Source organism: Panthera tigris, chromosome F3, assembly GCF_018350195.1.
Source record: "Panthera tigris isolate Pti1 chromosome F3, P.tigris_Pti1_mat1.1, whole genome shotgun sequence".
Lineage (NCBI taxonomy): Eukaryota > Metazoa > Chordata > Mammalia > Carnivora > Felidae > Panthera > Panthera tigris.
This window is the reverse complement of record NC_056678.1, coordinates 43,215,500-43,240,949: the sequence shown is the minus strand read 5'-3', so window position 1 is coordinate 43,240,949 and position 25,450 is coordinate 43,215,500. Positions and strand designations below refer to the sequence as shown.

At 57.7% G+C, this 25,450-nt stretch overlaps 1 protein-coding gene across 1 annotated transcript in view; it reads left to right on the top strand.

Moving 5' to 3' along the window:
• The window catches only part of LRRN2 (leucine rich repeat neuronal 2), a 60,906-nt gene extending 42,004 nt beyond the window's left edge, over positions 1-18,902 (top strand). Inside the window, exon 3 of the mRNA XM_042975769.1 lies at positions 15,832-18,902. Within this exon, the coding sequence (XP_042831703.1) occupies positions 16,066-18,207 (2,142 nt within the window). The 5' untranslated portion in view covers positions 15,832-16,065 and the 3' untranslated portion in view covers positions 18,208-18,902. The remainder of the gene's footprint in view (positions 1-15,831) is intronic.
• Positions 18,903-25,450: the final 6,548 nt, after the last annotated feature.

Here is a 25,450-nt window from a genome sequence, read left to right as displayed (position 1 = left end):
GTTGCCCCCGTTTTAGAGCTGAGGAGACTGAGCCCAGGAGAGAGCGCAGGTCTGGAGGTCAGGCACCCTGTGGTATCATCTCTGCGGTGCCGTGCGCAGGGCGGGACTCAGGAAATGTTTGCACCGGAAGAGACGATTCGCCCCTTGCTGGCACCGCTCCTGAGCCCGGGCTCTCCCCCTCAGCCCGGCTGACCACTTGGGGAGGCTGAGGAGGCCCCAGTGGCCCAGGGGCCTACTGGAGCCCTGGAAGACAGTGGGCCTCTCCTGAGCGGCTTGGGGTCATGCTGGACTCCCCATGCTTGCTCACACGAGAGGGACTCCCATAGGTGAGGAGCTGAGGAGGCCCGTCAGAGGAGGGCGCTGTCAGGATGGGATCCTTCCGTGGGCTCACAGAATCCCAGAGAACCTCCCCCAGGCCTGGGAGCGGGAGCCTGGTGGCAGGCCCCCACAGGCAGGCCCCAAGCCCTGCTCCACTAAGGGCAGATTGGGTGTCCCGCCGTTCTTGGCAGGTCATGCCTGTTAACGTTTCCACCTGTCTCTTGCCCAGGAAGTTCTTCTCCACAGCCAGCCGCAGCATCCTCGGGTAGTTCGTCTGGTTTCCTGACCTTTGGTCCTAGACAGAGATGGGCGGCCAGGAAGAGTGATCGGACCCCCTGGGCACATCAGCGGGTTCCCGGGGCCCGGGTGTAGCCTTTCATGAGACACCTTCGCACATTCTGGACCTACTGGGGTTAGGAGGCCAGGGTCCTGGCACCACCACTCCCACCCAACTTTACCCTGGAATTGTTTTCCTGGCGGGGTGGCTGGAGTGGAACCCACCCTTTAGGTTGAAATAGGAGAGGACAACCCCCAGCCTTGAGAGGTATCTGGGGTCATGTTTTGGACCCTGGCCTCTGCAGTCAGCCTATCTGGCTGTGCTTCTCCACCACGCATTCTACTCACAAGATCTTGGGCAAGCTGCTTAGCGTCCGTAAGCCTCAGTTTCCCTGGGTATAAAATGGGAATGCCGACAGTTCCTACTCCAAGGGTGTGGGAGGATTCACTGAGATAATGCCCGGGAAGCACAGAGCTGGTGTCCACAGCGTGAGGCGTGTGCTGTGTGGATCCTGAAGCCAGGGCCCGAGGCCCGGCCCCGAGGTGCTCTCCGAAAGGCGACACACAGGGTCAGAGCTGCTGATCATGGTCCCCAGACTGCTGCCTGCAGACCTAGGCCCAGGCCCAAGCTGGGGGGAGTGGCAGTCGCAGCCGGGGTCCCCCTACGCTCAGTGAATGCTTTCATGAAGCAGAAGGGAGGCCAGAAAAAGCAGAGAAGAGAAAAGAAAACCCCAGCAAATTCTCTGCCTCCCCCAGCTCTGCAGCTCCTGGGGGATCTGAGCTGCATAATACAATGGGATTTAATAAAATGCCTTTAACTCACAAAGTTTGTCTGCTGCCAGCTCCTTAATTAAATTGCCTAATGCTGCTTTGCGACGGCAGCACAAACTCCCGTGTTTAAAGGGCACGGTGTTGCCATGGCACTCGCCCCCCCTCCACACACACACACACACACACACACACACACACACAGGGCCAGCAGGGCCGTGGAGGAGCATACAGATGAGCCGCGGGGTCAGCCCTGCCCGCGGTGTCCTCCCCACCACACACACACATACACACACACGCACTGCAATAGACTCCGGTCTGGTTTTCCTGGGAAAGCATTGAATCCTTGCTAAGAATGCTGAGCCAGGGCTTCACAAAGGGGACACTCAGGGGCATTTGAGCAGAGCAGAGCCAGCCGGCAGGGCCAGGGTGGGTCCCAGGCAAGCCCTGGGAGGCCCGGGGGCAGCCTGGCCTCTCCCCAGCCGCTCGCTCCTGCTGCAAGCGGCCTCCTCCGTCTCCCCCGGTGCACTATACAAACACACTTTGCAGTGTGTGCCGTGACCTAAGAAGGATGGAGAAGCGCTGGGCGAGAGCCTGATTGGTTTGATGAGAACCGGAGGGGCTGGCAGGGTTGGGGGGGGCGTGGGCACAGGGCGGGGATTATGTTCTTTCACACGAGTTGGGTGGAGGAGAGAGAAACATCCCTGCTTATGGATTTTTCCGTCAGATGCAGTGGTTCTCAGTCATGGCTTCACATTTAAACCACTTGGGGATTTTTTTCCCCAATATTTCATTACGAAAAATTTGAAATATCCAGCAAAGTTGAAGGAATTTCACAGCAAACAACCATATACCCACCACCTAGATTCTACCCTTAGCCTTTTCCTCGACTTGCTCTCACCTCCTTCTCCCTAAGCCATCTCATTTTTGGTGCATTTCAAAGTAAATTGCAGACGTCAGTACCCTTTTTCCTAAATACTTCAGTATCAATGGCAATGGAGTTCAATCCTGTTCTACAGCATTTTTTTTTTCTTTCGATATAAGATTTACGTATAGAGAAATCCTGGAGAGTTCTTTTTAACATTTGACTTTTGAGAGACAGAGACAGAGCGTGAGCAGGCGAAGGGCAGAGAGAGAGGGAGGGAGACACAGAATCTGAAGCGGGCTCCAGGCTCTGAGCTGTCAGCACAGAGCCCGACGCGGGGCTTGAACTTCTGAACCGCGAGATCTTGAACTGAAGTCGGACACTCAACCAACTGAGTCACCCAGGCGCCCCAAGAGGTTTTTTTTTTAATACCATGGCTGCATGGAACCACCAGTGACCGATTTCATTGGCCTGGAGTTACATGCAGGTATCAGAATATTTTAAAGGATCCCTCTATGGCTCTGTGGGGTGCAGCCAGAGTTGAAAAACCCAGGGATAATAAGACGCAAAGGGTTGTCCTTTTTAGTTCCCCCAAGCAGAACGTGCAGGTCTCCTGGCCGCACCTTGGCCTGTCCCCTGCGGATTCCCTTCCCCTGGTGCTCCCCGTATGAACCTCGTACAACCACGTTCGTACTTCTTTTGGGGGGTACCTGTGTGTGCATGTGAATCCACTCCTTCTCGTGTTAGGATCACGGGCGTCTCACCGTCTGATGTGTATTTCCAGTGGCGAAGGCCACACCCGTTTCAGATTCTGTCCATGTGACAGTGACGAAAGCGTGCAGGTTTCCATGTGACGAATGGGGCACTTCCGATGTGGCAGCGGACGGAGGAGGCGATGGTGTCCGGGGATGGCAGCGAGTGTGGCAAGGGTGAGGCTGGTGATACCGGCGGAGAGGGTAGGCTGCAGGTGGGGAACCGCCATGGTGACGCGGCGGTGACCGTCCTCATGGTGATGCTGCTGGTCACCTGTGCTGTGAGGGCGGTGTGCAGACAGACGCACATTCCCCACGCTAATACCGTCTGAGAAGAATGTCGCTCGCCACATGACCAGAAGATTGGTCCCCCCGTTTGAGGACCCCGCTGCCGCAAGGGGCAGCTCCTTCCAAGATTCAGAGAAGCTACCTGTGAACCTTATCCGCCCCCCCCCCCCAGACCTGGAAGAGGCCCCGACAGAGCGACAGCGGCTCCACGCTCGGCCGCCCTGTCCTGCTGCACTTCAACAAGACACAGCTCTGGTATGAAGTACCAGTGGGTCATTAGGAACGTTTATTTAAGATGAACAGTCCTGGGAGCCAGCCCGGTTGGGATGCCAGCCATCTCATGATCGATAGAGATTTTATTTGCCGCCTCCATGGTTTCCCGTTCCTTTCCTGCCCGGTACGCTCGAGGGAAGACAGAGGAAAAGCGCTCTGGGTCCCTCTCCCTTGACCCAGGCGGGAAGGGCAGAGGGCAAAAAGCCCCCAGAACACTCCTGATCTCCCGCTACAGCCCTTAGCCAGCACGTCTCTGAGCTGTCCCGGGCTACTGGGTTTCAGAGATTTTCAAGGCTGAGAATGAGGTTGGGCTCTCAAGAGACACTGCCCTTGTAAAATATATACATTAACGAGTATATATTTGCCTGGAAAATGCCTATAAAATAACGTTGTCCAACCCTTTCTCATCTTACAGATGAGAAAACCAGGGCCAAGTGGGCAGCAAATAAAATAGTGTTGAGAGTGACAATAAAAATACCCCTCGTGCATATAATATCTCTACCGATGCAGACCTCTCACACCTGGGGTATGACTCGGGTTTTTGACCGGGCCAGCGAGCTGCTAGGGACTCCTGAGCCCCTTCCCAGAATCTTCCCGCCGCCGCCGAGCCTAGGTGACGTTTGTGTTAGCCCCGGCGGCTCAGAGCGTGCCTTTCACACTCATGTGTTCATCTCATCTGCACCGCATCTCTGCACAAAAGACGGAAGGTACTGGTCTTACCCCTATTTGGCAGAGGAGAAGGCAGGGGCTCATAGAAGTGAAGCCAAGCTTGCATGGTTAGTAAATGTCAGAGCGGGAACTAGAATCCAAGAGCCCTGTATCAGTTTGCTGGGACTACCATCTCGAAGTATCACAAACTGGGTGGCTTAAAAACAATAGAAATGTATCACCTCCGTTCCGGAGGCCCGAAGTCTGGAATCAAGGTGCGGCAGGGCCGTGCTCCCTCCGAAACCCCTCGGGGAGCACTCCTAGCTGTCGGTGCCCGCTGGCTGTCGTTGGAGGTCCTCGGCTTGTAGCTGCCGGGCTTCAGTCCTTGTCTGCGTCATCACGTGGAATTCTCCCTGTGCCTCTTTGTGTCCAAACTCCCCTCCTCTTACACGGACACCAGACATTGGAGAAGGGCCCACCCTAATCCAGTATGACCTTACCTTGTATAATCTTAACTTGATTACACCTGCAAAGACCCTATTTCCAGATTAAGGTCACCTTCACAGGTATTGGGTGTTAGGACTTAAATATACATTTTGGGGGCCACAGTTCAACCCCGCAATGGCCCTTGTCCCAAGCCAGTGGCCTTCTATAGCATGCTCTTGGCCTCCTATGCTCCACCCCACCCCCCTCTCTCTTCCCCATGCTCCCCCGAGGACAAGGGGCTCCCCTCCCCTGCAGTGGAGGAAGTGGGGCTGGCCGGGAGCACTGTTCGTCTTCTGCTCTTCCCAAATCATTACAAGTTACTAAGGTAGAATCATGAAATATAGGTGGGCTTTTCATCTTTTTTATTCCCAGACAGTAAAAATCACTAAGACTTGTTCTTAATTAGTTTAATTTTGAAGCTTCTAAATATTGATTTAACCTACACTCCTTTGTACTTGCCGCAGTCACTGAATTATGCCTGTTATCGATCACAGATGGAAGCGTTTCCATCCACTGGGCTCTGGGGGCGTCTGGGAGCCCTCGGTCCCCTAGCAGGTGCACTGGGCTCAGAAGGCATGAACAGGCCTGGAGGAGAGGGTGCCTGTGCCCGATTGGAAAGGGCCTTCCCTTGAAGGACAGCTGCTCAGCATAGGCCAGGGGCCGGTTTCTTTCTGATAACGTTGGCTCAGGCCAGGGGAAGTTGAATGAGAAGTCACTGGAAATCCCATTCCATTCTGAGCCCTAGCTGAACTGGGCAGGGGCAGGTAGAGGAGGAGGAGGAGGATGTGAGGTCGGGGTTCAGAGCACAGGTTTTAGAGAAGCGTTTAGGCTTTGGCACCAGCCGGAACCTCGTCTGAGTCCTGTCACCACCAGCTGGATGTTCTTGAGCGACGTACCTACCCTCTCACATCGGTGAAGGGACTCGTAACCCCTGTCATTTCAGTGCACACTCACATCAGGCCTCCGGCGTGTTCTCTCCTCTAGGCTATGCCCCTGCTGCCCTCGGTATATACTTCCATGACCACTTTTGTCATGCTTTAGTAGATTGGGTGTTTTGTTGTTTTTTTTTAATCTGTGACCCTCAGCCTGCCCTTGCATCCTGAACCCTTCCCAGTGCCAACATACAGTTGGGGCTCTATTAATGCTCATTGGGTAAAGAGTTTCCCTGTGGCCAAGACAGAAGGGGTGAGGGGGTCTGGAATACCGCGGTCCTAACCATCAACAGAGTGATAAGCTCAGCATCGTCATGGCCGTAGCTGAGCGTTCCCAGCCCGCACCGTTCCTATGTACGGAGTTCTGATCTCAGCTGGAGGGACCTTCGAGATGATCTCGCCCAGGGATTCTCCAACAAGAGCATCCATCAGAATCACCCAGCGGAGGGCTTGCTCATCGCTGGGTTACGAGGCCCCACTCCCTGAGCTCGTGACTCTGGAGGCATTCTCGGGGTGGGGTCACCTGCATCCCAAGTGATGCTGCCATGGCTGGTCCGGGGACCGCGGTTTTAGAGCCACTGTTCCAGCCCAGCTGCCTCATTTCACGGGGAGGAGCCCGAGAAGTAAGAGGGAAGAGAGAAGGAAGGGGGCATAACCCCAGGTCTGTCCCCAGGCCGAGACCGGAACCCAGCCCTGTCCTGTCCTGTGTCGTCTACCACTGGCTCCCATGGCTGGCCTCCGCTTCCCCCGCTGGGCCTTCGAGAAGCTGGGTGAGGGGTGGGGAAGGTTGGACGGAGCTTCCGAGAAGTGCTCTTTGCAGGCCCGCCGTGAGCTGCTGAGGGCCAGGCCGGTGGCACCGGGGAGGGGGACCCGGCGAAGGGATGGTCAGGGCAGGCCCGGAGTGGGTGGCGAGGACTGACAGGCCGTCCTCGCTGCAGTTCGGGGAGGAAACCACCTCCACCGGGGCCTCAGCTGCAGCCATATATCTCCCAGGCTGCCTGAGACAGCTGACAGAGGGAGAAGGCAGCGAGGCCCGCCGGGCACCGGGGCTCCTTCCGCCGCGTGATTTATCTCCGAGCTTCGTCTGGCAAACCTGCTGATGAAACGGGTCTCCTTTTCTCTCCGCCTCATCAATTTTCATTCTGATTTCATTTTCCTTTTCCGTTAGAAGGGGTTTGGCCTTTCTCCTCATTTAACTGGTCTGCTCCCCATTCGCTCTGCCTGCCTTTCTCCTCAGCCGCCCCGGGGCCCCAGGCCCTCCCCCGGCCAGGCATCTCCCCTGACCCCCCCCCCCAGCGTGCCCTGGGGTCCCTCCGTCCGCACCCCAACACTATGGAGAGAGAAACCTCCTCACCTAGCTCCCCATTCACATCAGACGGCGCTGCTTCCCTCCGTTCCTTCCAGGGCCGCAAAGCCACAGCGCCGTGCTGGGACAGCTCGCGATCCGAGGGAAGGGACGAACATCGAACATCGTATTGGGCGTGGGTTCTCAGAGGATGGCGGGGGGAGCTAGGGATGGATTAATTTGTAGGAGAGGCCGCGGTCAGGGAAGACCTCGGGGATGGGAAGGAAGGCCCAAGGTGCGCAAGTGACGAACGGGACTTCTGGGCAAAGACCCTGCACGTGCAAAGGCCCAGGGGCAGGAAAGAGCATTGCTTGCCTCTCTCTGAAATCTTCCCCCTCTTCACCCTGCCCTTGCGCCTGGCTCCCAGGGACCTACTGTGTTTGAAGAGATGTCCTGGGACACTGGCTGTGGGAGGGAGCCTTTCCAGAACTGTGCAGGGTCTGCCCACCATGCCCACTTGATCGTAGGAGGGCCAAGGGGAGCTCCAGGGCAGGAGGCTGGAGAGGCTTGTGGGTCAGCAGCCGGGCTTGGCTGCCCCCCCTCCCCGACTTGGGACTGTGGCCGGTGTGGAATGTTTCAGGCTGAAACATCTAAACTCTGCTGCAGGAGGGGCCCTCTCCTGGCTTCCAGGGAGCACCTGGGGGAAACAGAGGCACTGCTCACCTAAGTTTCCTGAGTGCAAGTTGTGTCAGACATTAGTGACCTGTAAATGAGCTGAGTTCCACAACTGTCCTGGAGACTAGAAACAGGACCACAGTTGGAGGGTAGCTGGCTGCATAAGGAAGGACCGGCAGCCCGCGGTGGTAGGGTCCCTAGGAGAAGGTGCCTGCCTTCGAGGCCACACGACCACTGACGGGGGCAGTCCGGTGCTGGCTTGGTGCAAAGGTGGCCTAGAAGCCAGGGACTGGGCCTCAAACAAACTAAAAAGGAAGGGGGCGCTACTCAACACCAGGTGCTTTACAGACATCATCTTTCTCAGGTTCCCCCATGAGCTAGGCTACCGCTCCATGTCCCGAGGGAGAACCCGAGTGACGACGCACGAGGTCACACAGCCAGCACCAGGACTCAGGCGCAGAGCTGCCTCTAGCGCCTACCCCTGCACCTCTAACCCGAGCTCTCACGGGATTTGATGGGGTCCGTGGGACTTCCCAAGGAGGGGCCTGGAGAGCTCTAGAAGGGTGAAGACCATCGTAGGAGCAGGTCGAATCCAGAGGCAGAAGCCTGAGTCAGAGAGCAGTGCGTTCTTCCCCCCACCCCTCCCCCGAGGGAAGGCCCAAGCCAGGGGCAGGGGTGCAAACCTGAGGGAGACGGGCCCTGGCAGCGAGTGTGGTCTCCTTGCGGGTGGCAAGAAAGGAGGCAGAAGGGCCTGAGCCCAGACTCTGAGCTGCCTGGTCTCCGGGAGCTGGGAAGCAAGCTCTGCCCCACCTACCCTTCCGCGCCTTCCTTTCCCTCCTGCCCTCCCGCTCGCTGTCCTTCCACAGATGTTTCCTGAGCTCCTACTGTGTGCCAGACCGTGGGAGGGACCGGCGACTCGAGCACAGTTCCTTCTCCTGAGGGGCTCACGGTCCTGGTGGGAGAGACAGGCCGGCAACCAGCCGGCTCATGATGGAGGGAGGCTGGGGCACCGTGGGAGCCGGGACAGGGGGAGAGGGGTCCGGGCCGGCTACCTGCGGGTGGGCAGATGATCGGCAGGACCTGGCAGCCGGGCAGGGGCAGACTCAGCCAGCGCTGCCCCCCGCCCACAGCCTCCTGCGTGCAGTGCCCCCAGACAGCGGTGGCTGTGCCCTACCTCCTGGCGCCCTCCCCTGCTAATTAAGAAGGAAGGAGGCAGGCTCCCTTCCGGACCCCAGAACTCTAGCACCCTCTGCCCAGGCCAGCCGGGACTTCTGCTTGGGACAAGGCCCTGTCCTCCGGGGCAAGGAGGGGATTTTACTGAACGCTGACTCCTCACATCGCAGAGGCAGGTAGGGCAGGGGTGGAGGAGGGAACCCTCATCCTTTCCCCAGGAGATACCTTACCGCTTCCCTCCCTGCTCCCCAGGCCCCCACCACCGGACTCTCAGATGTCGGCTTGTGGCACCAGAGCCGTGGAAATAGAAAGGGCTGGCGAATGACACCCTGGGTTCCAGGCCGGGCTTTCCGCACTCTAGCTGCGGGCCCTTGGTCTGACCCCCTAGCTCCGCTGAGCCGAGCCGGAGCCTTCTGGTCTGTGAAGCAGCCACCTCTCAGGTCGTGGGGAGCAAATAGAAATCCTGGCACAGAGAAGGGGCTCGGGAATGTCCCGTCTATCTCCTGAGACTCTCCTTTACGTCACCCGTCCAGTGGCGTCAGAGCGGAGGGGACTCACCTTACCAAAGAGAGATGTTCAGTAGAATAATGGTTTTCAAGCTTTGATCACTGTGACCCAAGAGCAAAAACTGCATGGTTTTTGCCTCATGCTCTTGTCTGTACCCAAGTGTGAATGTGTGTGCATAAAACTTCTCAAAACGGTGCTGAGTCTGGCTACCGTCAATGCGCTCTGGCGTTTTCTGTTGTATTTCATTTTTTTGAAATGCAGATTGTGACCCACTTTAAGTTGTTTTTATGACCCACTGACGGGTTGCCATTCACCGTTCACGCAGCACACCTCCTGCCCCTACCGGGAAAGCGTGCGCTGTGCCACGCCCCGAGGACACGCAGATCAATAACAAAGCACCCTTTCCTCCAGCAGCTCACAGCCTCGTATGGAAAACAGGCTCACAGACGGACAGTAAGGAAGGTGCTGTCGGGGAGGAGGAGGTCTGTCCCAAGAGTCTCGGGGACTGCGAGGCGGTGGGAGAGCCCACCCTTCTTGGAGGGAATCGTGGACAGTATCACAGAGGAGGGAGCATTTGGGACGGGCCTCTGTGGCTGAGGTTGAAGCTGGAGGAGGGCTGTGCAGAGTGGAGGGGTCCGAGGCGTGGCAGGAACTAGCAAGTCCTGTTTGGTGGGAGCATGGGGTGGCAGGGAAGGAGAAGGCTGCTGGGAGGGAGGTGAGGAGGCGGCCCCAGGAGAGGCTATCCTAAGGGCCAAGACAAGAAACGAAAGGGGGAGGTAAGTGCAGGCACCGTGGCGGGCGTGGGAGGTGGGAGAGGGACAGGTCAAGGTGGCAGAGATGTCCAGCCTCGGAGACTGCTGGGCGGCGGTGCCGAAGGACAGAGATGGGGAGGCCGGAGCGAAAGCAGGCTTGGTGGGAGACATGGGGTGTGGGACAAGTCGAGGCGAAGAGGCTCTGAGGCAGCCAGGTGGAGGGGTCCGGGGGCAGCTAGCCACAGGTCTGGGCCTCTCCTTCCTGGCCACGCCCACGTTTGTCCTCTTGCCTGGTGCCCCACACTCCGAAGAGAAGACCCAGGAGTCTGGGGGTGGAAAGGAGGCAATAGCGCCACCCCGGGGGGTGGCCAAAACCCAGCAGGGCTTTGGGTGAAGGAGGTCGGGTGAGAGGCACAGGGCTGCGTGGGGCCAGGAGGTCATTCCCGCCCTCTTCCCGCCTTCAGCACATGGCACTCACAGACCCAGCCCCAAGGAGCCCCCCGGAGAGGGGGACCCGAGGTGTAGAGCGATTTCCAGATATGGGAATTGTGAAAGAACAAAGGGGGATTAAGAGGAACCAGCCTTCCCGCCTTCCTGGAGATGGCCGGTCCCGCGAGACACCCCGAGAAGTGTCGCCCACTTTGAGGCAGGAAGATGAAGTGAGGGAATTTCAAGCGTCAAGCTCTGGGGGTCCCTAAAGCCAGAGTCAACTGTTTCCAGAGTCCCCGGTCCCGAGTTGTGATGGAGAAGGAAGAGGAATTCTGGGTTTAAAAGATGAAACTGATTGATGGTGACGGAAGTCAGGACAATGGTTAAGTCCAGGTGGGGGCTGGATATTGACTGACCGGGAGGGCCACACGGGAACCTTCTGGAGGGCTGGAAACATTTACGTCTTGTCCCGGGTGGTGGCCTTCTGGGTACCTACTCACGGAGAAACTCATCGAGCCGTGCGCTGGGACGAGGGCCATGTAGTCACTCTCCTGTACATTTGTCACACTTCAGAATATTTTTCTTTATCACAAGAGGTGAGAGATGAGAAGTAGGTGGTAAGATGAAGGAGAGGCAGGGGTGAGGGGGGGCGAATGAAGGGAACGCAGCGCTTCCTGCACCGGGACTCCCGCACTCCTCCCCGCGGCCCTGTGAGGAGGCTGTTACCCCCACTCCCCAGCTCAGGCACTGGCTCCCAAGGCTGCCTGCCTGGCCCAAGGTCACACGGCAGAGCCAGGCTCCAACTCTGATGGCAGAGCCCGGGCCTCCCGCTCCACCGCTCCTCCTTTGCATAAGTTATTTATGGAATTCAGACTCTGCAAGACTAGATAAACGCGGAGGTCTCCTCCGGCTCTGAGGTCCTGCTTGTCTGCGATTAAATGAGAGGTGGGAGTGAGGGGCCGGGCTCCCCTCCCAGGAGGAGCAGGAGGCCAGGTGCGCAGATGGAGGGCTGGCCTCCCTCCCTCTGCACCCCTCCCACCCCGCGCTTATCTGCCGGTGAGGAGGCCGGAGTTTATCAACGCTACACTCAATTACGCTGCCCATCTGTCTCCGCAGCTCAGGGGGACCTGACTCTGAAGCAGCGAAGGCCAGGCCATCGATCACCACCGCCGCTGCTCCTTCCGGACCCTTGGCTCCAGCTCCGGAGGCTGGGTGGAGGCCGCGCCGCCGGAGGGAAGGGGAGAGAGGGGAGGGCGGGGCGAGAGTCCACTTCCACCGACCTCCTAGGGGAGCCCCCTGTCATGTAGGAGCAGCCAGATGACAGAGAAGGAGGGAAGGAGCAGCCGCAGACACAGCTTCTCCCAAAGTCTTCATTAGGAGCTCTGCCAAGGGCCCGAGTTTAACAGGAAATGTAAGGGACCAGCGCCACCCTGGAGTGGATGGCCCTGCTTCCCTGACTGTGGCCCCAGGGCTTTCAGTCTCCTGTCACTGCAGGCCAAGGCTGACAGACAGCCCCCAGCCCCCAATCAGAGGGCAGGCCGAGGTCCACGTGCAGCCCGCTGGCTCCGTTTGTCCGTTTGCGGTGCCGGCCCAGCCACACTCACACAGGAACAATGTCTTCCCTCTGCTATCCCCCAAGTCGGGGGCGGGGGTCGCTGTAGCCCCAAATCAAGGAATGGTGTGTGCGGGGGGGGGGGGGGGGGGGGGGGCCCATCAGGTGGCTGTAGGGGCGGAGGAGCTGAGGACCCAGGTCATCTCTGAAGGCACACGGGGCCAGCCCCGTGCTCTGCTCCCGTAAGGCCGGCCTGGATCCGCCAGGCGGCAAGCCTTGGCTGGGCTGGTGGCCCAGGTTGTGGAGTCCAGGGCCTAGGTTTGAATCCCAACCCCGCCACATGGACGTTTGCGCAACCTCTGACGAGTCATGTGACCCGTCGGAGCCTCAGTTGCTTCCCTTGCAGGATAAGACTACAAAATCCCTCCTCTGCCCACACGCGGGCTTGATGGGGGGGGGGGGCTCCCCACTGGCGTCCATCTACAAGGCCCCTCCGCGTGCTCGGCCCTGCGCCTGGTGCCGTGGGGGCACAGAAAGCGTGTGCGGCATGGCCCCCGCCACGAGGAGCTCGAAATCCAGGTGGGGAAAATGTCCACGCAGTCGTGTGAACTCCTGCTCACCCCGGAGATCACAGATAGAAGACAATTAGCTTTCTCCGCAGCTCCCGGCAGAAACTGCTAATCAGCCTGCACGGGTGGGCAGGTGCAAGACAGCCTGAGACGGCGATGGCAGGTGAGTGGGCAGCTCTGCCTTCCTCCCTGGAAGGGGCTGTGCGCTCAGCCGCGAGGGGGAGGACTCGTCTGGGCCTTTGCCAAGCCTTGGGATCAGAGGTGCGGCCGAACGTGAGTCATTGAGCCACCGCCTCCCTCTGGGCGCCGAACGCCCGCCCTGGGCTCCTGGCGGGGGAACAGGTGCACTGCCTCACCCACCCAGCCAGAGGGGCTGCTGCGTGGGGTGGAGGAAAAGGTTTTGAATTCAGTCTTAAGTGGTTCCTTCATCCCCGCCACACAGCTGAGCCTCCGCAGAACGGAGGCGTTAGAGCCAAGGTGGTGGAGGAGAGACCCCTGCGGCTCAGATCGCGTCTGAAGGCCAAGGGGGAGGCCCGGCCCGGCCCGGCCTGGCGGGAGACCCCTCTCCACTCACTGCAGGCGTCTCTGCCCTTCGGGACTGTCCTGCGCTCTTCTAATCGTTTTGCGGTTTTCAGCCCTGCCGGAGTGGAGGAGGTTAATGTCGTGACGTGTTATCTATTTCTGTTCCTCGCTCCCCCATGCCACCCGGAGGCAACGGTGGGCCACGGTGGGCAAGCCCAGTAGGGGCTCGTGGAGGACCTGGACGCACTTTCTGTTCCCCCTGAGAAGTCCTACCGCTGGAGAGCCTCCCAGCCCTGGGGGAGGACCGGAGCCGAGAGGCAACTGACATTTATTGAGCTCTTTCTGGGTGCGCCCCACTCGGCTCCCTTAATCCTAACGGCAACCTCATGTTAGACGGAAGGAACAGAGGCTCTGAGAAGCCGATCCGTTTTCCCAGCGTGCTCTGGCAGGAGGTGGGAAGTCAGAGTAGGATCTCTTCGCCTGTGGGCTCTGCTCTCTCTCGTGCCGGGTCGAGGCAGGAGGCAAGGGCCTCTGGGATGTATACGTGTGACAGGACCACGGGCCTAGGTCCCGTTCGGTGACAGGGCCGTCCCGGGACTCAGCTCGTTCCTGCCTCCTCTCCACCCACACAGTACACCGCAGAGTCCCCTGCCCTCTTCCTGCCCCCCAGTCACTAGCTTGGGCGGCCAGGTTCCCTGGGCTTCCGCTGCACGTGTATGCGGGCGTGCGTGCGTGTGCGCACGTGTGTTTGTTTGCTCTGAGTTTTACGTGTCAGTGCACACACACCCCCACGCAAAACCTCTGTGCATTTTAAGTCACGGTTGTTTTCCCACCTTCAGAAATAGCTGCAGAGGAAGGTGGGAGGTAGTCAAATGTAAACAGGCATACCACTCTCCTGCTCAGGGGAGGGACGGCGCCTCCAGCCGCTCCCCTCCCCAGCATCCTGGAAGCAGGGGGAGGTGGGCGAAGAGCCCCTCTGGCCAGGTGAGCGGCACCTGCCTGGAAGGTGGTAGAACGCATCGTCCCGGGACACGAGAAGGGGCACCCGGCCCGCGGCCGGACCTGAGGACAAAGAAACGGGGTGTAAATGGCACAACCCCAGAACTTGGGTGGATTCCCGTCTCCTGCCGCCTACCAGCTACGTGCCTTCAGCGAAGTTCTTTAACCTCGAAGAACCTCAATTTTTTCACGCGCAAACTAGGGGTATTATATTAATGCTTGTCGGCTCGTTTTGACGGTTAAATGAAATAAGATATTCAGAGTCTGTGGAGTCCTGGCAAATCTCAGGTGACGAGTAAGTGTTGGTGTGCTTCCCTCATAACCCGCGGTTAGAAAACTACCCAGATCGGACTTCTAGTCGTGAGGGGACCGGGCCCAGGAAGGCCCCCTGGTTTTTCCCCCATGTTCGTTGTAAACCAAGGCTGGATTTGCCTCCAGGGTGATTCAGCCTGGCCTTGGGGTCTGTGGGAGCCTGGATTGCCCATACCTAGGAGGTGGGAAACAGTGGCTTAGATTCTACGCCGTGGGGTGGGGGGCGGGGTGAGCGACCTCCTGGGGGAAGGGGCTCTGGGGCCACAGAGATTGATTCGTAGAGTACACATTCACTGAGCACCTGCTGTGTGCTCTAAGCCCAATGATGACCAAGACAGGTCCCCAGCTGGGGAGACATTTCCATGTGGTGTGGTCCAGGCTATGACAGAAGGGAGCATGGGGCACTGTAAGAGCGTAAGGTGGGCCCCTTAGCCAGCCGGGAGTTGGGGAGGGGGATGGGAGAAGCTTCTGTAGGAGGTGACTGACCTTAAGTAGAGGCTTGGAGAACCACTAGGACTTGTCAGGGGGGCACGTCAGGGTAACTTCAACTCAAAAGTGTTGCTGTGCATAGTTGGTAAGTGGGAGGCAGGAGGCAAGGGCCTCTGGGATGTATACGTGTGACAGGACGTCATAGAAGGAGAGGCGAACAGCAAGAGAACAGCAAGAGAAGCCAGGAGATCGGCCAGGGACAGGTCCTGTAAGGTCTTACCTGCAGGGCTGAGGAGCTCAGACCCAGGCTTCCTAACCCCACCACCTTCCTCCAGGGAGCTCAGTCAGGCTGTCGGCAGGTCCTGCCTCCAGGCAGGAAAGTTGGCAAACACCAAAGCCATACACTAGGAGAGCCTATGCAGACCCCAGGCTGGAGCACCAACTTCCCCAGCCTGTCTGGGTATAGGGTCAGGGACCATTGCCTTTCTACTTCCAGAGTCCTGAGAGCCCACGCTGGAATTTCGAATCTGTACTATTTCCACAACCACCGCCGTCCCCTCCACACACACACACACACACACACACACACACACACACACACACACACACTGCTCAGAGGGATGCCTGGAAACTTTACCCAGTGAGCCAAAGAGGGCAAGGGAGATGTGAGAAGGTAAGAGAATCTACTCCACATCTCTCGGCTCGGAAGGACTATGGAGATGATGGTCATTCTAGCATCTCCTCTCCTCCACACACGTGCACGTACACCCCTTCCCGAGTTCTCCCGGAAGCTTCCCAGTTCAATCTCTCCCCCTTCCCTGAAGACTCACAGTTGCTCCCTCCCCCAGCGGATGGTAGAAAAGGACACCCAAGCCTCAGGTTTGTAGGATGGAACCCAGGAGCCCTAGCTGTCCCCGTCTCTCCGTTCCTTTGCCCTCTGGAGTCAAGCAGGGGTGACACGGGAGGAGGGAGTAGATTCTGCTTCTCTGCCACCTCCTGACTGTGCATCCTTTTCTTCCAGGGCTGCCCCGATGGGGCGTGGCAAGGAATGAGCAGGCCCCGCCCCAGCGGACAAGGATGGAGAGCCGTACCCAGGAGGGCAAGAAGCGATGCCCACCCATCCCCACGTAGAATGACCGTCCCGGGAGGGCGGTTCCCCAGGCCCTGGCAAGGCTGCTGACCCTCGGCCGGCGAACCGCTAAGAGTAGGACTCCAGACTCTCCTTGCGGATGGTTCCCTACCCTGCGGCTCCATCATGAGGCTCCTCGTGGCCCCCCTTTTGCTGGCGTGGGTGGCCGGTGCCGCCGCCGCCGTGCCCGTGGTACCCTGGCGTGTGCCCTGCCCCCCTCAGTGCGCCTGCCAGATCCGGCCCTGGTATACGCCCCGGTCATCCTACCGTGAGGCCACCACCGTGGACTGCAATGACCTGTTCCTGACGGCGGTGCCCCCCGGGCTGCCCGCGGGCACGCAGACCTTATTGCTGCAGAGCAACAGCATCGTCCGCGTGGACCAGAGTGAGCTCAACTACCTGGCCAACCTCACAGAGCTGGACCTGTCCCAGAACAGCTTTTCGGACGCTCGGGACTGTGATTTGCGCGCCCTGCCCCAGCTGCTGAGCCTGCACCTGGAGGAGAACCAGCTGAGCCGGCTGGAGGACCACAGCTTTGCGGGGCTCGCCAGCCTGCAGGAGCTCTATCTCAACCACAACCAGCTCTACCGCATCGCCCCCAGGGCCTTTGCCGGCCTCGGCAACCTGCTGAGGCTGCACCTCAACTCCAACCTGCTGAGGGCCGTTGACGGCCGCTGGTTTGAGATGCTGCCCAACCTGGAGATCCTCATGATCGGCGGCAACAAGGTAGACGCCATCCTGGACATGAACTTCCGGCCCCTGGCCAACCTGCGCAGCCTGGTGCTGGCAGGCATGAACCTTCGGGAGATCTCCGACTACGCCCTGGAGGGGCTGCAAAGCCTGGAGAGCCTCTCCTTCTATGACAACCAGCTGGCCCAGGTGCCCAGGCGGGCCTTGGAGCAGGTGCCCGGGCTCAAGTTCTTAGACCTGAACAAGAACCCGCTCCAGCGGGTGGGGCCTGGGGACTTTGCCAACATGCTGCACCTCAAGGAGCTGGGTCTCAACAACATGGAGGAGCTGGTTTCCATCGACAAGTTCGCCCTGGTCAACCTCCCCGAGCTGACCAAGCTGGACATCACCAACAACCCCCGGCTGTCCTTCATCCACCCCCGCGCCTTCCACCACCTGCCCCAGATGGAGACCCTCATGCTCAACAACAACGCTCTCAGTGCCTTGCACCAGCAGACGGTGGAGTCCCTGCCCAACCTGCAGGAGGTGGGTCTCCATGGCAACCCCATCCGCTGTGATTGCGTCATCCGCTGGGCCAATGCCACGGGCACCCGCGTCCGCTTCATCGAGCCGCAGTCCACCCTGTGCGCCGAGCCGCCGGACCTCCAGCGCCGCCCAGTCCGCGAGGTGCCCTTCCGGGAGATGACGGACCACTGCCTGCCCCTCATCTCCCCCCGCAGCTTCCCCCCCAGCCTCCAGGTGGCCAGCGGAGAGAGCCTGGTGCTACACTGCCGGGCACTGGCTGAACCGGAACCCGAGATCTACTGGGTCACGCCAGCCGGGGTTCGACTGACGCCTGCCCGTGCTGGCAGGAAGTACCGGGTGTACCCCGAGGGGACCCTGGAGCTGCGGAGGGTGACGGCAGAAGAGACAGGGCTGTATACCTGTGTGGCCCAGAACCTGGTGGGGGCTGACAGTAAGACGGTTAACGTGGTCGTCGGCCGGGCTCCCCCGCAGCCAGGCCGGGACAAGGGATGGGGGCTGGAGCTCCGGGTGCAGGAGACCCACCCTTACCATATCCTGCTGTCTTGGGTCCCCCCACCCAACACAGTCTCTACCAACCTCACCTGGTCCAGCGCCTCCTCCCCCAGGGGCCAGGGGGCCCCTGCTCTGGCCCGCCTGCCGAGGGGAACCCACAGCTACAACATCACCCGCCTCCTTCAGGCCACGGAGTACTGGGCCTGCCTGCAAGTGGCCTTTGCCGATGCCCACACCCAGCTGGCATGTGTATGGACCAGGACTAAAGAGGCCGCTCCTTGCCGCAGAGCCTTAGGGGACCGACCAGGGCTCATAGCCATCCTGGCTCTGGCTGTCCTCCTGCTGGCAGCCGGGCTAGCCGCCCACCTTGGCGGTGGTCAGCCCAGGCAGGGGGCGGGTGGGCGGCCTCTCCTTCCAGCCTGGGCTTTCTGGGGCTGGGGGAGTGCCCCCTCCGTTCGAGTGGTATCCGTGCCCCTTGTCTTGCCCTGGAACCCTGGAAGGAAGCTGTCCCGGTCTTCGGAAGGGGAAACACCATCACCACTATTGCTACAAAATTCCTGAAGCTCGGCCCGCTCTCAGCAGTAGACAAATAACGAGGACTACTTTTTACCAAAAGGGAAGCGATCTGGGTCAGATGCCCTGCCAGGAAAGTGACATGGACCCACGTGCTTGAGGTCTGGCAGCTGGACCAAGACAGACGGGCTTTGTAGCCTCAGGGGGCACTCCCACCGCCTCCAAAAAGTTGCCCTTACCTTCCGGGAGCCTGTCCGCTGACATTCTGATGAGCATCTCCAAGGGACAGGAGGGACTCTGGCGAGAGCCTCCTCCCACCCCCCCCTAGTTGTCTGTGTGCCCAGAGGCTCCTGGGCTTCTGCTTGGATGTCCCCTGCCTGTGTCCCCAGGCCCTTGGCCCACAGGATGCGCCCCCTCCTCTTCTCTTTCTTTGCACAGTCTCAGTTGCTTGCTCTTTCCCCTCCTGGGCAAGGGCTGAGGGAGGCCTCTCCTCCCCACCATGGGGTGACCGCTCCCAAAGTGGGTCCCTGGTCGGATCTGAAGGACATCTGGGGAGAGGGATGCCCAGGAATGCCTGATCTTGGCAGCCGGTTTGGCACTCTGAGGTTGACTTTCTATAGGCAATTTTGTACCTTTGTGGAGAAACGTGTCACCTCCCCACAACCCAGTTCACTCTTTTCTCCTGTTTTGTAAAAAATAAAAATAAACAAGAATAACGATAGTAAGGGGGGAAAGGAAACCAAGGGAGGATAATCTTTGAATACTAAGTGTAACTGAAAAGCTCTGTGCTCTGGAATCTCTTCACACCCAGGGGGTGGTTGGAGGGAGGGGCTGGGAAGGGACTGGAGGGGAGAGGAAGATGGTGACAGAGGGCACAGGTGTTCCCTGTAGGTCTGAATTTGGGCCTGCTGGGGGGGGGGGCGGTTGGGGGAGGCTGACAGGAGAAGGAGGAACCACAGGAGGCAAGGAGAGGGTGGGAGAGAAAAATGGAGGAAAGCACAGAGAGAGAGGGAGAGAGAGTGGAAATTTCCATCACCAAACATTGTCACCCCTTCTCTTTCCCTGATAAGCAATTAACATGCCAGTGCATAGGAAGCACTTGCCGGCCTATTTCTAATTAAACAAACCCAAGAGGCAGAGTCATGCAGAGAATTGCAAATCATCAAGACAGCAAGAACTTTGGCTCACTGGGGCAGAAGCGGGGGTGGGGTGATAGAGGATTTGGGGAGGGGAAGGCTGTGGGAGAAAGAAATTGCTGCATGGATCTTTCCGGTCCATTTCGGTATCATTTGCCATGAGCCTGGTTTGGTTTGTGGTATTTTAGGTGGTTTTTTTTGTTTTTTGGTTTTTTTTGCTTTTTTGTTTTTTAAGACAGATTGACTTGTTAGGACCAAATGCGAAGAGGGGTCTCTGTCGGACAGGCAATAGAGCCCCGGGGAGGGGGCTGCCGTGCCCGGTCAAGGGGGCCACTCCAGAGCAGAGGCCACTGGCCACAGCTTTGGTTTTGGAAACGGGCTGAGACGGCCCTGGGTTTCCTGAGACTGAAGAAGCAGCATCGGAACCTGAGCCCCCCTGTGCTACAGACCCAGAGGGCAGACTCATTGCGGGTTGGCTCCAAGCCACCATGGGGATTGCAAACATATACGCAGGTGGAAGCCAGGCCAGGAGACGGAGCATCGGGCCCCATGGAACCTAGAAGGAGGACACTCACCCCAAGCCAGAGGGCAGCGCTCCTCTCTGAGTCTCGGGACCACACTTGGAGAACCACAGAGTCCGGCCTGCGGGGGCTAGAAGGTTTCGCTCCCTCCGCTGCCAGCCCCAGTGTGTTTATGGGTAGCGGTAAAGGTTCTGGTCCCAGAAGAGTCAGAAAAGAGGCAGGAGGATGGTGCCTCTGGCCCCCTCCCCTCCACTGGTGGACTGCTCAGCCCCCATCACGAAATGACCACCCTCTGCCCTGATTCGTGCATGTTTTTTCCCATGGGCCAGTTATGTGCTATTTAGGGGAGGGGGCTGGGAAAGCAGAGATCTGACACACTGGCTCCCTTTCCCCTTTGGGCACCCGTGGCCGACATTGCCAACGCCTCACAGTGTCCCTGTGTGAGGAGCTCTGGGGTCACCTCAGCTACTCCGGGCAGCCCTACCCACTGGCTGGAAATGGCCTGTGGGATCTAGCTGGTTCTCTCCATCGGTGAGGGTTGTTCCAGAGCTCTGTGGGGAAGACGTGGGGCAGGGCCCGTGCTGAGCGTGGAAAACGGGAGTTGGAAATCATCACCTGTCCTTTCCTCTAGGACAGCAGGCGCTCACTGCCTTCCTTGACAGGCCCACGCGGCAAGGAGAGTCAAGGTGCTATTTTCTTGAATAAGGCCCAGAGCCCTGTGAGGCCTGGGGAGCCCTGCAGCCCCATCCCATTGCTACCTCCGCTGCCACCCCTAGAACATTCCTGTGAGCCCTGGGCCTGGTCATAGCAACTCAAAGAGTGGACATCCGCACAGCTGGGGGCCCAGGGCCTTGGAGCCTGCTGGTTCAAAGTACCTGTAAACGTGCCTGAGGTTGGAAGACGGGAAGAACCCGCTTTGCTTTCGCATGGACTCCGCAGTTACAGACAGGAACCCTGCGGGAATCATACAAGCCGTGGGTCCCCAGGAAAGGGGATGAGAGTCAGGCTCCTGGCCTCAGGCATCCAGGCTCTCGCGGCAAAGCCGCCTCCCCGTTGCCACGGGGCTTATACCCTTGACAATGAATCCCTCCTTCTTGGGGGGAGAAACAGTCACAGGGGTTTAACCTGTTTCTCCTCTGAATCCCAGTCCTAAACGTGGTGGCCATCCCAGAGAAATTAGGCAAGATGGAAGAGGATGGAGCGAGTGACCTCCTTTCTGTCACAGAGATGCCACTAGAGGGACATCCGTAGCCAGTTGGGGACAGGGAGGAAGAGGCACCTTGCGGGTTGCTGTGTCCTAGAAGAGCTAGAAACCGAGCAAATGAGAGTGAGCAGCCTCTCCCCTGGCACAGAGAGCCAGGGGCATGGCTCGGGTGTGTTTTGCCTGGTGGGGGGGACAGCGCGACCGTGCCCCGGAGGTCTATTTAGACAGCCTAACTGGCCGTCCCGGCTTCTACACTAGACCGAGCCTGTGGACAACTGAACATGCTGGGTCTAAAACCAACAAAACAGCTATTAAGCCTGGTCTCTTCTATACATTTAAGATTGCCCTTTTTTTTTTAACCCTAAATAGAAAGCAATGTTTATTTCCCCTTAAATTTTACGGTGTTACATAGGGCCTATCATTTCCATCTATTGAGACGATTTCAAAACCCAGCCCAACTGTTGAGCGTAGTAGCTCTCCCTCCCTAGGGCATGCCACTGAGAGGTCCCCTTGCCTTCCATGTGCTCGTCCACGGAGCCAGGACACGGTTCTGTGGCTCACCGTGGCAGCCTTCCCATCTCCTTGACAGGCTCTATCAGTCAATACGTCTGGGATGGCCACTCGGCCAACTGCAGACAGCTTAAGCACGCTATCTTGCAGCCCACATTTCTGCATTCTCCCCCAGATGGACTTTGTGGGAGGCTGTGTGAAATGCAGAGATAGCGAGCTGGAGGCATTCCTCAGAGCTCTCGGTCCGGTCCCGGCATCAGAGAAGTAAACGCGGTTGGCTGAGCTAGGGTAGGTGACCAAGTAGAATTTCATTGGTCTCAGCATTGAAAGTCCTTTGTTTCAGGAACTCTCCCAGTCCTGGACAAACTGGGATGATTGGTCACCCTAGTTGAGCAGCCTCTTTCTAATGGTGCCCTCTTCCTTCCTTCCCTCCCCACCCTCCCTCCCAATCAACAAATAGTTAATGAACGTAATGGTCTGCGCGGCTGTAGGAAATGGGGACGTAGATACAGACCTCTGAGCCCGTGGACCTGGCTTTTCTAGTGAGAAGGGAGAGTTGATGAGCAGGACACATAAGTAAGAATATGTAGTCTTGTAGAATGGTAACGAGTCTCTGGAGAAAAAATAAGTCAGGGAAGAGGAGGAGTGGATGTGTAGAGCCTTACACGGGGTGTTCAGGGAAGGCCTCACTGAGAAGTTGACATCTGAGCAAAGCCTTGGGGGGAGCGAACCAGGCAGTTATCTGGGGGAAGAGAGATTCAGACAGAGAGAATAACAAAGGTGAAGGCCAAGAGCAAGGAGGTCAGTGTGGCCACAGCAAGAGAGGAAAGGGAAGGACAACCGTGACGGGGGTTTGTGTCGGGCCTTGTCAGCCACTGGAAGGACTTGGGCTTTTCCTCCAGTTAGAGGGGGAGCCACAGCAGGGTCCTGGGAAGACGTGGCATGGTTGAACTTGAGGGGATGCCTCCTGGTTGAGAGCAGCATGGGGGCAGGGCTGGCAGAGGGCAGAAGCAGAGAGGCCAGGTGGGCGTCTGCAATAATCACCTCCGGGTACTCATCACTTCTAGAACATTGCCAGGGATGGGCACTAAGCGCACCTCTGTATTTTCTAAATCTATCCCCTTCCCCATTTTGAAAATCAAAGCCACACTGACTGTTCCACAAACTCCCTGCTGCTCTGCTTTTCCAGGTGATTCTTCAAAGGGGGCTCCACCATCATGTTTGCAAGTTCTGTCCATGCCCTTGCCAGTAATGGCCAGTGGAGGTCATTTAAGGGAGTGAGGAATGACCTTGACTGGCCTTCAGTTCCATCTTGTGTTCGTCAGTCGCTCGGGGAGAGGCCACAGTGACTGCCGGAGCCCCTACCCTGCCCTTTCCTCTGTCAACCACTGACAATGCCTTGGCTATTCCAGGCCCAACGTCTACATTCCTTCTTGCTGATTTTACCCAAAGAACCCTCGTGTGTTCCTCAAAGGTTTCCCAAATGTCAAATCAATGTATCTTTAGCCTTCCCAATACAATTTTTTTTGAATATTTATTTGTTTGGGGAGAGCTCAAGTGGGGAAGGGGCAGAGAGAGGGGGACAGAAGATCCGAAGCAGGGTCTGCGTGGACAGCCTGACAGCAGCGAGCCCAATATGGGGCTCGAACTCACAGACTGCAAAATCATGACCCGAGCCAAAGTGGGACGCTTACGTGACTGAGCCCCGCAGGTGCCCCTGACCTTCCCAGTACAATTCTGACGCATTTGCACAGTCCTTTTGCACTTGCCCATTAATTAAAAGCCTCTCCTGTACTTTTTGTAGTAACGGTGATGATTGAGCATCTACCACGTGTGGCCACTCTCACAGATGTGTCACACACGCCGCTTCACTTCAACCCACAGCTGCCTTTACAGCGAATGCCACTAGCCCCATTTGATAAATTTGGACGTCAGAGCTCAGAGAGGTTAAATGACTTCCCCAAGGTCACGCAGCTAGTGGGTGGCAGAGTCAGGCTTCAAACACCGTCTGATTCCAAGGGCTCAGGTTTAACCACCCTGCTCTAGTATATTCAAATTCATATACTTCAGAAGTATGTCAGTAGTTTCTCGAGAACACGCGAACTTCTAAAATCTGCATGCCTTAGAGAGCTCCTGCACAGCCACGTTTATTTTTAGACGCTGCCCTCTTTTTTTTTCTTTCTTACACTCAAGATAATTTGTGACTCCATTGTCAAGACTGCGGTTGTGAAACCTCTTGAACTATATTCTCTTGAGAATCACAGTTTTGATTCTTTTCTCTGAATTTTTGAAACATCCTTTGTAGAAGTCTGGGCGGGGGCGGGGGGGCTTCTGATTTTGTCCCCTCATCCTTCCCTTCCTTAGATACTGTGAACTCTACAAGTACGTGGTGGCTTCCTCCAGAGTTTCTGATCCCTCCCCTCACCGACCAGTTCTTCTGTGTCGGTCAGAATTACGTCCGGAGCAGCCTTTGCCAATGGGTTTCCATTGCTTCTGAGCTCAGACATCAGCTGGGCAAGTCAGGAGCTCCTCAGAGGCTCGACACTGAGCCCAGCAAAGCACCAAACAAGTGTCTAGGCGGCAGGAGTAGCTGTCGCTGACTTCTCCTGGCCTTGGCGCCATTTTACAACATTGATTAGAAAATGTGGTCCCGAGGCGCCTAGGTGGCTCAGTGTGTTAAGCGTCCAACTTCGGCTCAGGTCATGATCATGAGGTCCGTGAGTTTGGGCCCCGCGTCGGGCTCTGTGCTGACAGCTCAGAGCCTGGAGCCTGCTTCGGATTCTGTGTCTCTCTTCTCTCTCTCTCCCCTAACCCCTGCTCATGCTCTGTCTCTCTGTCTCTCAAAAACAAATATTTTTTTTAAAACAAAGAAAGAAATATGGTTCACATGGCCTCCTTCTGGCCAGGTGGCCCGGATCACTCTCATACCACAATGCTGAGCCATCCTCCTTGGTATCTTCATCTACAAGCTGGTTATGCTGCCGTGAAAAATGGCAGCTCCCTCGGCAACAAGAGGACAGGAGCAGGTTTGACGGAGTGGGAAGGACCTCTACTTCATCCCTTCACTGCCACTGTCAGAAATCAAAAACGGCCAGGCTGTCGGCCTGTACGGAGGGAAGAAGGAACCCACGCTCAACATCGTGGTAAGAATAGTGTATGGCCCATTGTGGTCCATTACTAAGCTCCTGGATCTCTACCTTCTCATCTGCCCTTAGTAATTACTCAATGAGTTAGGCAGCACAGACAGGGTTATTACCCCCATTTTACAGGTAAGGAGACTAAGGCTTGGGAACTTTAGATGAATTACCCAGCATCACACAACCAATAAGGGTAGAGCTGGAGTTTGAGTGCTGGTCTTCTAATTCCAAATGCCCATGCCCTGTCCACTTACCCCCACTACCTTCTACATAACAAACCAAGGAATAGAGGGGTGCATTCCTCTCAGGGGTGTGGGATGCTAGATAGCGGTAATCAGGCACCAATGACAGAGGATAAAAACGAGACGGTATCACTTGTGCTGACAAGGATGAAAGGAATGGGTATGCGGTGGGCGGGAGCAAGAGCCCCAGGACTTGTGGGAGTGGAGAGATGATCGAGGCAGAGGAGCCATGGGCTGAGAGGGTGAGCTGTGGCATGTGCCGTAGTTCCAGAGCTCAGTGGCCACCGGCCGCCACTTGATTTAGTCCCAATTCTCGCGGCTGAAGCCAGGCACAGAGCCCTCCGATTCAGGAGCCTGCCTTCCAATGGCTTCAATGTCATTATCTCCATTCATGTCACAGTGAGGGGTGGGAGGGAACTAGCACTCTGGTGTCCTGGTTCAGGGCAGGGCTGGACTATCACTGGAAGATGGAAAGCCATCCTCCTCAGGGCCCTCCACCGGAGCCAGTGGTTCAAAGATGCTCTTGGAGGGTCCGTGCGCC